This window comes from Trichosurus vulpecula, chromosome 6, assembly GCF_011100635.1.
Source record: "Trichosurus vulpecula isolate mTriVul1 chromosome 6, mTriVul1.pri, whole genome shotgun sequence".
Taxonomy (NCBI): domain Eukaryota; kingdom Metazoa; phylum Chordata; class Mammalia; order Diprotodontia; family Phalangeridae; genus Trichosurus; species Trichosurus vulpecula.
The window spans coordinates 148,270,311-148,289,186 of record NC_050578.1 but is presented as its reverse complement, the minus strand read 5'-3'; the positions used below and the strand labels follow the sequence as shown (position 1 = coordinate 148,289,186).

Below are 18,876 nucleotides of genomic sequence, written 5' to 3'. Positions count from 1 at the left end.
GAAGCTGCTCAATCTTGTGTTACTGTGATTGTGTTTCCACAATACTAAAATTGTTTCTTTCTGGTTGCTTGCATTATTTTCTCCTTGACCTGGGAACTCTGGAATTTGGCAACAATATTCCTAGGGGTTTTCTTTTTGGGATCTTTTTCAATAGGAAATTGGTGGATTCTTTCAATTTCTACTTTACCCTCTGGTTCTAGAATATCAGGGCAGTTTTCCTTGATAATTTATTGAAAGATGATGTCTAGGCTCTTTTTTTTATCATGGCTGTCACATAGTCCAATAATTTTTAAATTATCTCTCCTGGATCTATTCTCCAGGTCAGTGGTTTTTTCCAATGAGATATTTCAAATTGTCTTCCATTTTTTTTTCATTCTTTTGGTTCTGTTTTATAATTTCTTGATTTCTTATAGAGTCACTAGCTTCCACTTGTTCCATTCTAATTTTTAAGGCAGTATTTTCTTTAATGGTCTTTTGGACCTCCTTTTCTACTTGTCTAATTCTGCCTTTTAAGGCATTCTTCTCCTCATTGGCTTTTTGGAGCTCTTTTGCCATTTGGGTTAGTCTATTTTTAAGGTGTTATTTTCTTCAGTATTTTTGGGGGCCTTCTTTAATAAGTCATTGACTTGTTTTTCATGATTTTCTTACATCATTCTCATTTCTATTCCCAATTTTTTCTCTACTTCTCTTACTTGATTTTCCAAATCTTTTTTGATCTCTTCCATGACCTGAGACCAATTCATATTTTTCTTGGAGGCTTTTGATGTAATATCCTTGACTTTGTTGACTTTTTCTGGCTGTATGTTTTGATCTTCTTTGTCACCAAAGAAAGATTCTATAGTCTGAGTCCTTTTATACTGTTTGTTCATATTCTCAGCCAATAACTTGACTTTTGAGCTTTTTGTCAGGGTATGACTGCTTTCAGAGTAGAGGGTGCTTTGTTCCAAGCTTCAGGGGTTTTTGCACTGCTGTTTTCAGAGCTACTTCTATTCTGAGGTGTTATGATACTCCTCTCCTCACCTGTGCTCTCATCTGTAAGTGCAGCCACTGCTTTCTGTCCTCTAAGTACCAGAAAGACTCCCTCTCCACAGCCACCACAAAACTCTGACACACCAGCACTCCTCCTCCTTGAAGAACCGCCAACCAGGACCATGACCCAGATCCAAGTAGGGCAAAGCAAGAGAACCTTGCCTCAGTGCCAGCAAATATATCCCTGCACTCCCTTTCTGATCAGCTGCTTGATTTCCCCTACTGTCTGTAGGCCTAAGGCCAGAAGCAGCTGCCTCTGCTCCTGCTGTTGCTGCTGCTGCTGCCACCCCTGGGCTGCAGCTGGATTGTGCACTTCCCTCACCCAGATACAGCAGTTTTTCCACTGGCCTGCTCTGTTGTCTTTGATGTTTGTGGGTTGAGAAGTCTGTTAAATGCCACAGTTCAGTGATTCAGGTCCCTGAGGCCTCTTCCACCTGCTCTGCTCTGTCCTGGTCTGCACATGCTGGCCCATACTCTGCTCCCAGCACAGTGCAATAAACCCCTCCCAAGACCATCTAGGCTGTCCTGGGCTGGAGACTTGTTTCCCTTTATTATTTCATGTGTTCTATACCTCTAGAATTTGTTTAGAGTCCTTTTTTACAGGTGTTGGGAGGGATTTGGGGGAGAGCTTAAGCAAGTCTCTGTTTTCAAGATGCCATCTTGGCTCCCCCCCCATATTAAATTTTTCAAGATGTTAATAGCAAAATGTAAAAGAAAATATCAAGTTTATTTGTTTTCCTTTGAAATACTTAAGAGGTTGCTAGGTTCTAATGAGGACAAGGATAAGCTTTTTAAAAGAAAGGTTGTTCTTTATACATTATTATATGCTTTCTAGTTATAGATAAAGCAAATTTTATGTAAAATATATGTCCAATAAAAATACTTTAATGTTATTAGCAACAACAAAGATGACTACAATGGATTCTGAAAAGTGAAAACCTGAGCTTTTAAAAATCTAAATCCATAACTGGAATAAAAAGTTACTTGCTAACCAAAGGTAATGTTTAATTTGTTAGGTACGTAAAGAATACGGGAAATGTCTACGCACACATTGCTGTAGTGGCAAAAGTACAGAGAGTTCCATTGGCTCAGGGAAAACATCTGGTTCTCGAACTCCCGGACGCTATTCCACAGGCTCACAGGTAAACAATGTTTGTTAACTGAAATGGAATGTCTGTTGTCCACATAGTTTTGATTTATTTCTCCCATTCTTGCTCAGTGATAAGCACCATCTGAAGTGTTAAACTCATAAATTGTTGGGGGAAGAAAGGTTCCTCCTCAAAATAGTATTAGGTTATATCAGGAATTGAAAAAGTTACAATTATAATAAAATCACAGAATTGCATGATAGAGTATAGGCCTGATTGAGGAATTTGAGACACTGAAGGTTTTACTTGATATTAACTCTATACTTCACAACACAGAAGAGCTGAGCATGATGTAAAAATTTAAGCTCTACAGAGTTAGCATTAATGATCTAAATAGTCACTAGTTTAGTTAGTGTTCAAGCAGATGCAAGAAGTTTGCTATTTCAATTAAGATGTAAACAAAACTCTAAAAATATTATTGACAGCTATAACAAAAGCATACAAAATATTAAGAGGATTTAGCTTCTTGTTTCACTGAGTTTTTTCATTTAATGTCCTGAAATTATTTTCAAATAAAATTATGATGCAGAATTATTAATTATAAGGGTAACACTTCCTCAAACTACATTAGGTGATGCTGTTTTTTAAAATATCACATTCAAACATCAGGACCACTGAGTTGTATATGATATAGATTTCTAACAAAACTCACCCAACTGCTTAATCCAGTATTCACAATAATAGATAAACCATTCTCTGATGGACACAAACCAAGACCTGGAACATGTTATATATATACATATCTAACATTGAAAGTGTTAGTTCCCAAACTGTCTAGTTTCTATCCCCATGAAATTTAATCTTGACATATTTGGACCATAGCTTTAGCCTGTTGAGACACACTGGCTATCTCTCCCAGCTTGAAGATCTCCACATACAAGATAGGTGTGCCAGCAATATCTTTATCTACGTAATTGACAGAAACATTAAATAGAACAGACCCAAAAAAGGTTAACATCAATTATTATCCTTTTGGTTTAGTCTCATAGTCAGTTCTATACTATCTATCTAACTGTACTGTCATATATCCTATATTTTGTGAAATAAACTCTCCAAACATTTACTAAGTGCCTGTTAAGCACAGACTACTCACTGTGTTGAGGATTGGGGATAAAAAGACAAAAATGAAAGAAAAAATATTCTCAAGAAGTTCTTATTCTCCTGAGAAATATTGCATGTATACAGAGAAGTAAATTAAAAGTAATTTAAGGAAGAAAAGGTACTATTGAATAAAGAATCAAGGAAGACTTTGTAGAGAAGGAGGCACCTGAACTGAGCCTTGAAGGAAGATAAATATTCGGTGTTTCAAAAGGAAGGAAAGAATTACATTCCAGGCACAGGGTCTGCCCTCATGGATTTAGTGAAAGATTTTGTTAAATGACTCTCTGAAAAATTTAACTTCAAACTGAGCTCACATCATATGTTTCTGCCACATATATTTCCACAGGGGGATAGCATTTAAAATTTGTTAGCCATGTTGTCTGAGCAGTCTGTCATCTCTAATTGAAATAGCTGCCTTTATTTCATAAAACCCAAGTAACTAATTCTAATAATCTTCAATACAAGAAATAGAAAAAAAAAGTAGGACAAAGAGCCAAATAGGGAGTGAGAGTGAGTGAGTTTGGGGGAGATGACAGCAATTTTTTTTTAATTTCATGCCTTCATAAGTTAAGAGAAACCAATCATGATTTCTTTTGTTAATGCAACCAATCATATTTGTCATTAATTAAATTAATTTATTCTGAGGATTTTATCTACCAAATTATGACACAAATATGTGTTAATAGTTAATTTTCTAGAGACACATGATTTCTGATATGTATTTTAGAGATAAACCTCCAATTCTTTTTTACACTTTTGAAGATATAACATTAAAGGGTGTGTTCTTTTAAGAATTCCCATGATGTTCCACTGTCTGTTATAGAACATTGTTTCTTTTCTTTTTGTTTTAGATTTTATTGATGCCCTTCAGAGGCTTTGTTTTCTTTTGTTTTACATTATTGTCACTTTTAAATTCAAATCCTAAAAATGAATATTCTCTGATGGCAAAGAATTTCAATTAAGCAAAAGGAGCTGATATATTGAGCATTTCTGACCACGTCTTCCTCCTTTCACTTAGTAGTCCATCCCTTGTCTGTACGGAGGAGGAGGAAATAGCTTGGGTTGAGACTGGTCACCATACAGACCTGATTTCTGATACTTCTTCCTGTTATTTTCCGTAGCATTATTTTGGGTACTGTGTGTATTATGTTTTTGGTTCTCCTCTCTGTATAAGTTCAAACAAATGATGGTCAGCATGCTATGGTGGAATGACTACTGGTGTGGAAATCCCACCTTTGTCACTCCTTGTTTGCTGTTAAGCAAGTCACTTGTCCTCTCTGGAGTTAGCTCAGTGTCCTCATCTACAAAATGAGGGAATCAGACTAGATGGTCTCTTCTGGCTGTAGATCTATGATCCTGTGATCCTATAAAATTTAATTTTGAATTCCCTTTATTCATCATTACTAATGTTATGGAAATATTGTATCATATTCATTTACAATCATTTTTTAAACCTTTCCCCAGTGAGTAAAAATCTGTTCCATTGTATTAATTGTGCATGCCACCTTAATGCCCTTGGTTCACACTTGGTCCATATTGATAATTACTTAGAACAAGTCCCTTTGTTCATTGTTTGAGTGAAAAGAATGAATTTGTTTCATAATGACCACAGTCTATGTTTCAAAAAAAATGTACTATTCCACATGTATTCATGAAACAGCATTATTTTATTCAGTAAATCAAGAGAATAAGATGCCTCCCAAGAATATAAGATCATTTTTTAATATTTTTTTGCATTTTAGTTTTATTCTTTTTTTTTGAATTGCATATGATAGTTTTTTAATATATTTAGTTTTCAGCATTGATTTTCACAAGAGTTAGAATTACAAATTTTCTCCCCATTTCTACCCTCCCCCCCACTTCAAGATGGCATATATTCTGGCTGCCCTGCTCCCCAGTCAGCCCTCCCTGCTGTCACCACACTCCCCTCCCATCCCCTTTTCCCTTTCTTTCTGGTAGGGAAAGATAAATTTCTACACCCTACTGCCTGTGTATCTTATTTTCTAGTTGCATGCAAAAACTTTTTTTGTTTTTGAACATCTGTTTTTAAAACTTTGAGTTCCAAATTCTCTCCCCTCTTCCCTTCCCACGCACACTCCCTAAGAAGTCGAGCAATTCAACATAAGCCACATGTGTACCGTTATGTATAACCCTTCCACAATACTCATGTTGTGAAAGACTCACTATATTTTGCTCCTTCCTAACCTGTCCCCCTTTATTGAATTTTCTCCCTTGACCCTGTCCCCTGCCCTCCCTTCTATCATCCCCCCTTTTTTAATCTTCTTCTTCCTCCTTTTTTCCTGTTGGGTAAGATACCCAATTGAGTATGTATGGTATTCCCTCCTCAGGTCAAATCTGATGAGAGCAAGATTCACTCATTCCCCCTCACCTAACTTCTCTTCTCTTCCTACAGAATTGCTTTTTCTTGCCACTTTTATGCGAGATAATTTACCCCATTCTATCTCTCCCTATCTCCCTCTCTCAATATATTCCTCTCTTATCCCTTAATATGATTTTATTTCTTTTAGATATCTTACCTTCATCTTCAACTCACCCTGTGCCTGCTCTCTCTCTCTCTCTCTCTCTCATATATATATATATATATATATATATACACACACACACACACACACACACACACATATATACGTACATATATAAATATATATACACTCACATATACATATATATATATATATATATATATATATATATATATATATATATATATATATATATATATATATTCCCTTCAGCTACCCTAATGCTGAGGTCTCATGAATCATACATATCATCTTTCCATGTAGGAATGTAAACAAAACAGTTCAACTTTAGTAAGTCCCTTGCAATTTCTTTTTCTTGTTTTTTTTCTTGATTACCTTTTCATGCTTCTCTTGATTCTTGTATTTGAAAGTCAAATTTTCTATTCAGCTCTGGTCTTTTCACTGAGAAAGCTTGAAAGTCCTCTATTTTATTGAAAGTCCATATTTTGCCTTGGAGCATGATACTCAGTTTTGCTGGGTAGGTGATTCTTGGTTTTAATCCTAGCTCCATTGACCTCCAGAATATCGTATTCCAAGCCCTTCGATCTCTTAATATAGTAGCTGCTAGATCTTGGGTTATTCTGATTATGTTTCCACAATACTCAAATTGTTTATTTCTGGCTGCTTGAAGTATTTTCTCCTTGATCTGGGAGCTCTGGAATTTGGCAACAATATTACTAGGAGATTTCTTTTTTGGGGATCTATTTGAGGAGGCTATCGGTAGATTCTTTCAGTTTCTATTTTTCCCTGTGGCTCTATAATATCAGGGCAGTTCTCCTTGATCATTTCTTGAAAGATGATATCTAGGCTCTTTTTTTGATCATGGCTTTCAGGTAGTCGAATAATTTTTAAATTATCACTCCTGGATTTATTTTTCCAGGTCAGTGGCTTTTCCAATGAGATATTTCACATTGTCTTCCATTTTTTGATTCCTTTGGTTCTGTTTTATAATATCTTGATTTCCCATAAAGTCACTATCTTCCACTTGCTCCAATCTAATTTTTAAGGTAGTATTTTCTTCAGTGGCCTTTTGGACTTCCTTTTCCATTTGGCTAATTATGCCTTTCAAGGCATTCTTCTCCTCCTTGCCTTTTTGGAGCTCTTTTGCCATTTGAGTTAGTCTATTTTTTAAAGTGTCGTTTTCTTCAGTGTATTTTTCAGTATTTTTGGGGGTCTCCTTTAGCAAGTCATTGACTTGTTTTTCATGTTTTTCTCATATCCTTCTCATTTCTCTTCCCAATTTTTCCTCTACTTCTCTAACTTGCTTTTCCGAATCCTTTTTGAGCTCTTCCATGGCCTGAGACCAGTTCATGTTTTTCTTGGAGGCTTTTGTTGTAGGCTCTTTGTCTTTGTTGACTTCTTCCAGCTGTATGTTTTGGTCTTCTTTGTCATCAAAGTAAGATTCCAAAGTCTGAGACTGAATCTGGTTGCGTTTTTGCTGCCTGGCCATATTCCCAGCCAACTAACTTGATCCTTGAGTTTTTCAGCGGGGTATGACTGCTTGTAGACTAAAAGTTCTATGTTCCAAGCTTGAGGGTGCGGGCAAGCTCTGCCACACCAGCACTCCTCCTTCCCCAAGAACCCCCACCCCCGACTGGACTTAGATCTTCAGCAGGCTCTGCACTCCTGCTCTGATCCACCACTTAATTCCTCCCACCTGGTGGGCCTGGGGCCAGAAGCAACTGCAGCTAAAGTTCTGTAGCTGCTCCACCTCCGCTGCCCCCGGGGGGGGGGGGGTGGGTAGCTGAACCATGAACGCCTTCCACTCCTGCAGCTTTTCCCACTAGCCTTCTCTGTTGTCTTTTGTGTTTGTGGGTTGAGAAGTCTGCTAACTGGTACAGCTCACTGATTCAGGGCGCTAGGGCACGCTCAGCCCCGCTCCTGGTCTGGTTGGTCCGTGCTGCCCGCTCTGGGCTCTGCTCTGCTCCGCTCTTCTCTGCTCCCAGTTCCTTGCGGGATAGACCTCACCCAGAGACCATCCAGGCTGTCCTGGGCTGGAGCCCTGCTTCCCTCTACTCTTTTGCGAGTTCTGCAATTCTAGAATTGGTTCAGAGCCATTTTTTATAGGATTTTGGAGGGACTGTGCGGGGAGCTCACACTGGTCCCTGCTTTCCAGCCGCCTTCTTGGCTCCGTCCCCCATAAGATCATTTTTGATAACTTATTGATATTGATTGAGGAGACTTCATTTTTTTTCTGGCTTTTACGGCATTCATTCAGTAAGTGACTTGTCCAAGGTCGCACAGCTAGTAAGTGTCTGAGGGGGGATTTGAACTCATGAGGAGGAGTTTTCCTGATTCCAAGTCCCAAAAATCTATCTACTCTACCTCCTAGCTATTCACTTTCATCTTCCCAACTCCAATAATACCGTTCTCTCCCAAATCACTAAAGATTTCCTGATCAAAGAATGGTCAAACTAGAATAGGCCTTAGTGATATAGACAAACTCATTCATTTGAAAGATAAGGACATGGAGGCCCAGGAAGGGTAAATTTGTCTGAGGTCACATAGCAGGGGCCCTGAGATACAATCCCAGTGAACTTTTTTCTCTACTTTTCCCAAACTGAGTTCAACTGCTTCATAGCTTTGCTTATCACCTTTATGAAGGTGACTCTCAAATCTCTTACTCCATCATTTAACCTCTGCTCAAGAACTCAAGTGCTACATTTCCAATGGTCTACTGAAAATCTCCATGTATATGTTCTTCAGATACCTCACAATGTTCAAAACAGAACTCAACAGGTTCCCCTCAAAACCTATCCCTCCCCCTTCCATGCCTACACATCAGTTACAATGTTAGCTGTTCACAAATTTCCTGTAGAATATTTGAGTTTTTTGCAGCTTTTAGTCTGAATAATTATTTTAAAAATTCAATTTTTGAAATTTACACATTACATTTTAATTTCTCCAAACCAGAAGTGTCTCTTGTTTGTCTGTTTTACAGTACATGTGGATGATGCCTAGATTAATTTCTCTGCTTGTCATAGAGTAAGTCTAATGGAAAAGTTTCTATTTAGTTTCTCCATTCCCCTGGCCATCCAACCTCAAAACCTTGAATTCATCTGTCATTCTTCCCTCTCTTTTAGCTTTTATAATGAATTAGTTATCAGTTCTGCCCTCAAAAGTAGCTATGTCTATGCTATTCATTACCACTACTATTCTCATCACTTCTCTGCTACTCTTATACCAGCCTCTTTATTGACTTTCTTCCCTTGTATCTCTCCCTTATGCAGCCTGTCCTTCACAATGTTGTCCATGTGATCTTCCTAATCCATTGCTTTAATCTTTTTATTCCCTTAGTCAAAAACCTCTAGTGGTTCCCCATTATCTACAAAACAAAATACAATTCCTTAGCCTGGCATTCAACAACCTTGCTCTATTTCATGTGCTTTTTTCTAGCCAAACTGAATGACTCACCATTCCTTTTCTCATCCTGCTTCCTTATCCATGCTAGAAATAGACTTTCTTTCCCAATTTGCCTGCTGAAATAATTTCTTTCTTTCAAATCCCATTCAAATAACTCAATTCAAGTAACTCATTTTGTATGAAGTCTTCCTCAGTCCCTGTAGCTAGAAAAATCTCTCGTCACTTCTTGAATTTCTCACACTGAGCCTTGTAGTACAAATATTTGTGTTTATTTCCAACCCCATCTCCATGTCCCCCTTGTATTAGATTATAAGTTCACTGAAAGGCCAGGGAAGAGATCTTATTTTGGTTTTGTATCTACAACACATCTAGCACAGGGCCTTACACCAAGTTGGCACTTTTAATATGTGTTTACCAAATTTTATTGATTATCTGTACTTTTTGAGATGTCCTTTCTTTCTTTAGAGAGGATAATTAATCTCTTTTTTATTATACTGGGTAGCTTCAGAAACCTCCTTTTGTCCACCTAGAGACTTAAACTATTCCAGATCTGAGCTCATCTTCTCCTTGCATTTGTATCTTGCACTTCATCACCTCTAGTGACACTAATACATTTTCATGATGTGAAGAAAAGGAACAAAAGATTTGCTGATGTCCTTTGTGCCTGAGAAACATATCTGATTGTGTGGGACATCAAAATAATAGCACTACAGGAGATGAATCATTGATCCAGCCTTCACTGTATACTATGATTATAAAAATATCAACACAGCAGTTCAGAGCCCTCAAGAGAACACACACACACACACACACACACATACACACACACACACACACACACACACACACACACACACACACACCATCTGTACCTCTTGTAGGAGTTACACTTGCTAACCAGTGTAAATTTTGTGAATATTTTGTTTCTACCAGACTATGCTTTATTTTCCCCAAATCTCCCAAATAGGAACATCTAGAGATAAAAAAGGACTCAAGTTTTTTTTTCCCTTTTCTGTGGTATTTTAAAACACCTTATAGATCATTTATTTCATTTTATAATTGAGGAAACTGAGGCCAAAAGAGGTTAAAGACTTTCCCAAAATAGAACATGTAATAAGTAGCATAGGTAAAATTTTAACTTGGCTCTTTGACTCTAAACACTATATTCTTCACACTTCTCAACACTGTATCCCTAAGGCATTAAAGACAATGATGAGAACTGAGAAGGGAAAGAAGGCAGAGCTCTTCAACTCTTATTTTGTTTCTATTTTTCTTTGCTACATAGAGTCGTATTTGAACTGTAAAGGGCAGAACATGGCCTTGATAGTCAAGAAAGGTAAAGAGACCATGAGATTTGTGTTTGCTGGGTCATTTCAATGGTATTTGAAAAATCATGCAGCTTGGTAGAAGTGCCACAGGATTTTTTAAGAGGGTAAATGTCTCTGCTTTCAGAAAAGAAAAGAGAGTAGAGAATGGAAAATACAGCCCAGGAAGCTTTGACTTAGGTTGCTGGCAAAATTCTACAAATTATTATTAAAGGTTTAGTTAGTGAATGTCTAAAAAGGAAGTAGTGATCACAAAGAGCCGGCATGACTCCATCAAAAACAGTTCATGCCAGACTAATCTCATTTCCTTTTTTAATAGGGTTATTAGAATGGTAGACCAGAGGAATACTATAGATATATTTTAACTAGATTTTAGCAAAGCATTTGACAAAGCCTATTGTGTTATTCTTGTAGAAAATATGGAAGGACATGAGCTAGACGACAGTCTAAATAGATAGGTTTGGAAGTGGAAAATTGCTCAACACAAAGATTTACCATTAATGATGTGATGCCACTTTGAAAGGAGGGGTCAAATTGTTTGTCCCAGAGACTTGTGCTGTTATCACTTCTATCAGTCACTTGAGTAAGGCTTAGATGATGTGCTTATCAAATGTGCAGATGTCACAAAGCTGAGAGGGATAGCTATCATAATAAATGATAGTCAAGAACTAAAAAAAGATCTTGACAGGCTAGAATATTCAGCCAAATCTAAGATGCGACTTATAGGGATAAAAGTAATGTCTTAGGCTTAATATTAAAAAAATCAACTTCACATAAACAAAATGGGGCAGGGGTATGACTAGACAGACATTTCTATAAAATTATCTGAGGTTTTAATGGAATTTAAGGACAAAAATGAGTTAACATTGAGTTAACAATGAATTAACATTGTGATATAGCAGCCAAGAAATCTGATGAAATGTTAGGCTATCTTTAAAAAGATATGGGTTCTGGGACTGGAGAGGTGACAGTCTCATTACAAAGCCCTTGTCATATCCCATCTGAAGTGTTAAGTTCTGGGCATCATATTTTGGGAAGGAAATTGACTAGATAGAAAACATTGAAAGGAGGGCAACCAGGATGGGGAAGGGCTTTGAGTTCGTGCCATTTCAGAATTGTGGAAGAAATTAGGTATATTTAACCTGGAGAAGAGAAAACTTAGGATGGAGCATAACTGAATTTTGTGAAGTTAAAAGTCTATCTTCAAAAAGAAGGGTTAGACTTGCTCTCATTCCCAAAGGACAGAAATGGAAGTGATAATTGTAAGTTACAAAGAGTCAAACTTATACTAGATGAAAGGAAATATTTACTAGTAGTTAAAGCTACTGACAAGTATAATCTGCTACCTTGGGAAATAGTAAATTTGCTTTCAGTGGACCATGGACTCATAGAATAAGAACTGTAAGGGACCTTAAATGCCATTTAACCCAACCCTTTTATAGATAAGGAAACTGAATCCCAGAAAGACTAAGTGACCTAAGATCATGTGGATATTAAGTAGTAGAACCAGGATTTGAACCTCTGTCCTCTGACACCAAATTCAGTGCTCTTTCCATTGTACCATTATGCCTCAAATATCTGAAGGTCATATCTTAATGGTCGCTTGGAGGGTCTTTTATGGTTTAGATCAAATATTTTCTTAAGACGTATCCAACTTAGATATCCTATGATTCTGCATATTGGCCCTCATCATATCATGTCTGAAGTATTAATGTTATTTCCTTACCTCTATCACTAGAAAAAATGGATGTGAAAACTGTTGTATTTTAAGGAGTTGATGAATGAAGTGGCCTGGTTGTTAGAGCTTCATCAATATTAATAATGAAGGCCACATTGATGATAATAATGTGGTGGTGGTAGTGATGGTGATGGTGTTAAGAGGGTAGAGTAGATATTAGATTATTACCTAGATACTGGCATCTTTGAGGAATTTGAGAAAATGACCAATAGGCCAAGAATGGATAACAAAATGGATAGAGAGAATGTGGTATAAACATATTGCTTGAATTCCAAAAGAGGGAAATTCACTAATGGATATAGTAAAGGAATGAATCTGAACACATCAGTAAGAATCAAGGAGTATAGTTCATTGGCTAGGAAGTCCAAGGGGTAGATGAAAAGGAAGAACCACCTACCTTCAGCCAAGGGCTGGCTTTCATTTAAAATGAGGAAATGAATGGAAATCTGGTTGAAAGATTAAGAATGTAGATGAGTGGTGAAAATAGAACACTGATTTCCAGCAACACAGTGGAAAGGGGTGAGAGATGAATGAACCAATCTGGAGTAGGGCTGATTATGAAATTTAAGAAGAGTATAACATGGGCATATAGCTTGCATAAAAGACCTAATACAATTCCTGTTTCCATTCTTTCCTCACTCTAACACATTCTTCATACTTTTATGAAATTAATGCTCTTTTGCAATCTGGTTCTTCTTGGTTCAAAAATGTTTCATATTTCTTTATTTTTCACTGAATAAAGTCTAAACTCCTTTACCAGGCAGGTTAAGACTAACACAATCTGGCACGACCCAGTCTTTCCATCCTGATTTCATATTGCTGAGGGAATCCTGGAATCTAAAAGTTGGAAGGGACCTCAGAGGCCATCCAGCTCAGCTCCTACCTCTACAATGTACTGCATAATTAGTCACTCAGGCATTGCTTGGGGAACTCATTACCTCCCAAGGCAGACTTTTCCACTTTGGCATAATTCTAATTTGGGGAATTTTTCCTTGCTGTAAGCCTAAATCTGCCTTTTTGCAATTACTAATGTCTTCCCATGGATGGAGCCATGGAGAATGAGTCCACTCCCTTTTTCTATATGATAGCACTACATACTATGAAAGATAAATATTTTGGTTTACCCTAAGTCTTCTCCTGGCTAAATATGCCTGGTTCTTTCGACCCATCCTCATGGCATAACCTTAAACATCTTTGCCATCTTTGTCAATTCTTCTCTGGAAATTTTTCAGGGTACCCACATCCTTTTAAAAATATATCCCTTGGAGTATTCCAGATGTGATCTGCTCATGGCAAAGAACTATCACCTCCTTAGTCCTAGACACTAACAATGCCTACTAATATAGCCTATTATATTTGTTATGTTTAAAATTAATTTAGCTCACATCCACACATTCTATTTCAACCAAATTGTACTATTCTCTTTTCCTTTTACACCCACACTAGTTTTCTGTCTGCATTTTGATACATCCTGCACAAAAAAGGCTTTTCTTATTGAGTTCCAAACTATCTTTTAAAGCCCATTTTAAATGTCACCTCCTACGTGAAGCTCCTCTGCTCCCCCAGCTAGTAACAATCTTCCCAATTTGTTCTGCAATTCTCTAAAGAATTTATTATGTATTATAATGTACTAGAGCCATTTGTGCTTAAATCACATTTTCGTACAAGAATGCAAGTTTCATGTGGGCAAGGACAATATCTTTTTCTAAATATTGCATCTCCCCCAGAGCCAAGCATAGGGATCTCTAGAGAGAAGGTGTTAAATTATATTTTAATGCTTTTAAATTGAGTGTTCTATGCCTTTCCTTAAAAAGATATCTGCAAATATTAGGTCTCTACCTCAATCACTCTTTGACTTCTTATTTACAGGAAGTCTTAAAATTTTAATAAAAACTGAATAGCTAGAGGGACCAGGAAAAAATGGAATAATAGTAAACTGTTTTCACTGTGTTATCCAATACTCGTCATTTGAAACCCACATCTCTGATACTTATGTTTATCTTCAGACCCGGGATCCTAGATAAAGATATTAATAATATCTACTCTACCATCCCTATGTGGTCCTGGCAATTAATAGACTGGCTTGGAGGATTATTGTATGTGACAAAACTATATCAAAAATAACTTATTCCATCAGTGTTGCTACGATCATCCTTAAAGTCACATTCTCATACCTCATTGTTGTGTGGAGATGACTCTTAGTTCTCTCTCATGAGCCTTATCTTCAAAATTAAAGTCCCAATGATTTCCTAACAAGCTAAAAAGTTTTGTGTATGAGTACAGTGATGGACTACATGTCTGTAATCTGAGGAAGAGCTGAGTCAAATTGGGAAAAGCTTATCCCCAAATTAGGATATTTTCGTTATTATTATAATTATCATACATCAACTTTCAAAAGTCATCTTCTGATTTGTTGAGGAATCATAAAACTTTGGTAAAGAGAATATCTACAAGTATAAAATAATAGACCCTTGAAATAGTGAAAAAGGGTCATTCCTCCACTGAAAATCTTTCCATGCCTTAGTATTCCATGAGTTCCTTTGGCCAAAAGAAAATGATCATTGGAAGCCAATATGGGAGTGATGAATCTTCTGATTTTAGCTAGGCTGGTTCTAAGATGAGAGACACAAAGCCTGTTCTATAATCCATAAGGGAAACCTTTCCAACTTGAACATATGGGTTTACTTTCCAGGTAGCTGGGGTTTCCCAATAGATTTTTGGTGCCCCTTGAACAGAAAACATTTCAAACTTAAATGCAGTGCCAATACTGTGATCTTCCCAAGTTGACACCTCTCTGGGTCAGGCAACTTATTTGTTTTTGGTCATCTACACAAACAGAAATGAGTTTGAGAATTTTCCACATTAAGCCCCCATAATTTCCATTGGCAGTGCAGCAGGAAGGTGAATTAACTACATTTAACTTTTTTTTTTAAGAAAAGGAAGTCAGCAGGCAGCTAGGTGGTGCAGTGAGTAGAGCATTGGCCCTGGAGTCAGGAGGACCTGAGTTCAAATCCAGCCTCAGACACTTGACACACGCACTAGCTGTGTGACCTTGGGCAAGTCACTTAACCCCAATTGCCCTGCCCCTCCCAAAAAAAAAAAGAAAGAAAAGGAAGTCAGGATAGTGTGGTATTCCCTGAAATTCCAGTTTTTTGAAAAAAATAAGTCTTATTGAAATGAAACTGGATTTTTAACGGAATAATTGTTTGGCTATTGGTTTTCTGTTATAATTTGAAGGGCACCAAAACTTGGCATTCCACCAGAATAAAAAACAATTTAATACTTTTCCAAATAAAACAGCCCCCTCAGAATTGTTCAGATGTTTATGACGTACTTCATTAGCTTGAACTTTCACCAAATTTAAACCATTTTAACCTAGCAAAAGTCTTTAAAGAAAATATTCACCACTTATCTGTCTTATAGTACCATTCTCGTAGTTCATAGTTTTTGTCCTTTTCCTTTTTAATGGAAATACCTATGGCACTTGGGTGCAGCAAGACTTCATGGGAGATCAATCCAAGTCAACAAATTAACAATGGCAAGTGAGCTACAACAATATTGAAAATGTTTATTACAGCAAGGCAGAAAAGAAAAAAAAAAAGCTTTCTCAGCAACACAGGGCACACACGCAAAAGTGTGTATGCGGGTGAAATTTTGGGAGAAAATGCAATGCCTAATTGGTTTGTTCCTCCTCCTCCCTCCCTTTCCTGTTTCTAGAGCCGGATTCGAAGGATGTGGAATGACACAGTTCGAAAGCAGTCTGAGTCTTCCTTTATTACCGGAGATATAAACAGTTCAGCATCACTCAACAGAGGTAATTATAAACTATTTTTCATATTTATGACTTCTATGATTACTTTAAGGAGTCTTAAAATTATTGCTTTATTTTGAGCTTCTGCTGGACCTCATTCCCTATGATAGGAATATTACAACAAAGTATAAAACCTGGCTGAGTGTAGCAGGGTGTTCCATTATTCATAAAGCTGGCTTTTTTAAGTTGAATTTTCAGAAAATCTTTTCTGAAAGGAAGTTAGGAAATGAGGAACTTCTTTCCATACAGGCAGCTGCTGCTGCCATAAACTGGTGAGCTGTCAGGCCTCATTGCAAGCAATGAAAATGGGCAATTATGTGGCTATAGAGTCTGCTAAGCATCATAGAGTTACACATTGTCCCAGGTATAAAACAATTTCATACTCTTTCAGGTAGTAAAAAAAATACTTCATAATCCATACCTATGACCAATGGGAGGAAAAGCATATCTAATCTTAATCTTTAGAATACATGACAAACTAACAGGAATCCATAAGGATAAGGGAAAAACCTGTATGTGCGCCTTGATCTTGAGTGCTTCTGGGTAAATTGTTCCACAGGCTCTATTTTATTTTTTTTTTTTCTGAATAGCTCAAGTTGTCTCACTGTACTTTTATCAAACCTCTAATTTAATTTTTTTTTCTAGATTGAATTTGAGCTTAGTGAAACCATCTAGAGCATTATCATGGAAAGGAATAGTTTAGGAACCTCTGATATTCCAGATTCACTCTCCTAAGGAAGATATTTTGGTTCAGCTTTTGCAAGAACCAGGTTGCTTTTTTGTTTTGTTTTGTTTTAAAACATCTCCCTATTTTACCTAGATAGAAGTACAGCAGCCACTCATGGACCTGATCCTGTTAGCACAGAAGATTTACCTTCTCCATTTTTTCCTGCCTTGGTTAGTTCAGTCCTTCTTAGGGGGCTCCGGTAGCCCTCCCCTTCTTAGGGCTTACCACATTGCTGCCAGAGTTAGTATGAAAACCTAATCAGCTTAGACTACTTCAGCTTAGAACTTCCAAGCAACTCACCAACCTCCTTAGCCTCCTCAGCAATAGGAATTATAGGCACATGTCACTTTTTCCAGCCAGGGTGAGTTGTGCAATTGGCATTAGTCATTCTTTTCTTGACTTAGACTAAATTAGAAACTGTAAATTATTTTGTGTAAGTCATTTTCATATCAGTTTCATTTAGCATATTACTTATAGAATTATCACTTAAGTAATATGTGCTTATGAATGGCACAGTCACCATTTGGGGGGGGAGTGTTTAAATGGATGAGAATCTACCCTTTATTTGTTGAAATAGAGGGAACCATAATTTTTTAAATTGTATGTGGTGGTTAGGGCAACCATGTTTTAAAATGTAAGATTTAGGTATTTAGAGTAAATTAATACTTTTTGATTCATGTAATAAGACACTATTAAACATATTGTTCAAGAATCGAAACCATTATTTCCTATACCAAAAAGATAATGATCTCGTGTTTGTTTTATGAAGGACAAGGATTACTTCTTTTAAATATATAGAGTCTGCTTATCTAAGCAACTGCTCCAAAGCTGTCTTCATCTAATACAGCCTTAACTCCAACTGATGAAAAACTGGCCTGTGTGTAAGAGAGCAGATTACTTCCTATATGGCAGAAGATGAGTTGATCATGAATATATCTGTGAGCACAAGAATTATTCCCTTTGCAAGGACAGAATTTCTCATCTATAAAATGATGTAGTTGGACTAGATGATCTCTAAGGGCCCATGCAGCCCTAAAATTCTATGATTTCATCATCATTCTATTTTCCTTAACCTAATCCCATTCACTGGAGAATTTATAGTGTTTTTTCTTTTAAGAAAGCCATTTCTTAAAGAAAGTCATTTCATTCTTGAAAAGAAAACACTATAAATTCTCCAATGAAGAAGATTTTAAGATTTTGTTTAGACAATCTTAAACAACAAGATTTTAGGATTTTTCTTAACTTTCTTTAAACATTTAAATATCTCTTTTTGTAAGAATGGGAAATAGAGTACAAGGACTTTATTTTCCTTATTATTTAATCCTTTGTGTGGTATCTGTTATGCTTTATTTTTTTATTTACTAATAAATTATGTCCAAACTTAGTGAAATATATAATCACAAAATTGGACAGTTGGAATTGGACAGTTGGAAATAACTTTATTGGCCATCTAGTCCAATCTAAATGAAAAAGGAATAGTATAACCTATGCAAGAAATAGTCATCTGCCCTCTTCTGGGAAAACTCGATGAAGGAGGAACCCACCATGTCTTAGAGTATCTTTGGAACATCATGAATTATTAGGAAGCTTTCCTGACTTCAAGTCTAAACTTGCCTCTGTAACTGCTACCCTTGACTCCTGGATCTTCCCCCTGGAACCAAACAAAACAACTTCAAACTCCTCATGTCAGTGCTTCCAAACTTGAAGGCAGCCATAGAGTCTTCTCTAGGCTACACATGTCCAGTTCCTTAAATTCACCTTCATATGACATGGACTCAAGGTCCTTTACCATCTTATTTGCCCTCCTGTGGAGACTCTACAGCTCTGTTGTTGTTCAGTTGTCCAGTCCTGTTAGATTCTACATGACCCCATGGACTTTGTCCATGAGATTTTCTTGGCCAAGATATTGGAATGGTTTGCCACTTCCTTCTCCAGTGTATTGCCCATTTTATAGATGAGGACAAATAAGGGTTAAGTGACTTTCCCAGGGTCACACAGCTAGTAAGTATCTGAGGTCACATTTGAACTCAGATCTTCCTGACTCCAGGCATGGTGCTCTATCAACTGGACCCCCTAGCTGCCCTTATTACA

General features: G+C 36.9%; 1 protein-coding gene across 1 annotated transcript in view; it reads left to right on the top strand.

Annotated features, from left to right (window-relative positions):
* The window catches only part of ADGRL3 (adhesion G protein-coupled receptor L3), a 373,586-nt gene that overhangs the window by 316,289 nt on the left and 38,421 nt on the right, over positions 1-18,876 (top strand). The window contains exons 18-19 of the mRNA XM_036763952.1: positions 2,046-2,171; positions 15,965-16,061. Of these exons, the coding sequence (XP_036619847.1) occupies positions 2,046-2,171; positions 15,965-16,061 (223 nt within the window). The remainder of the gene's footprint in view (positions 1-2,045; positions 2,172-15,964; positions 16,062-18,876) is intronic.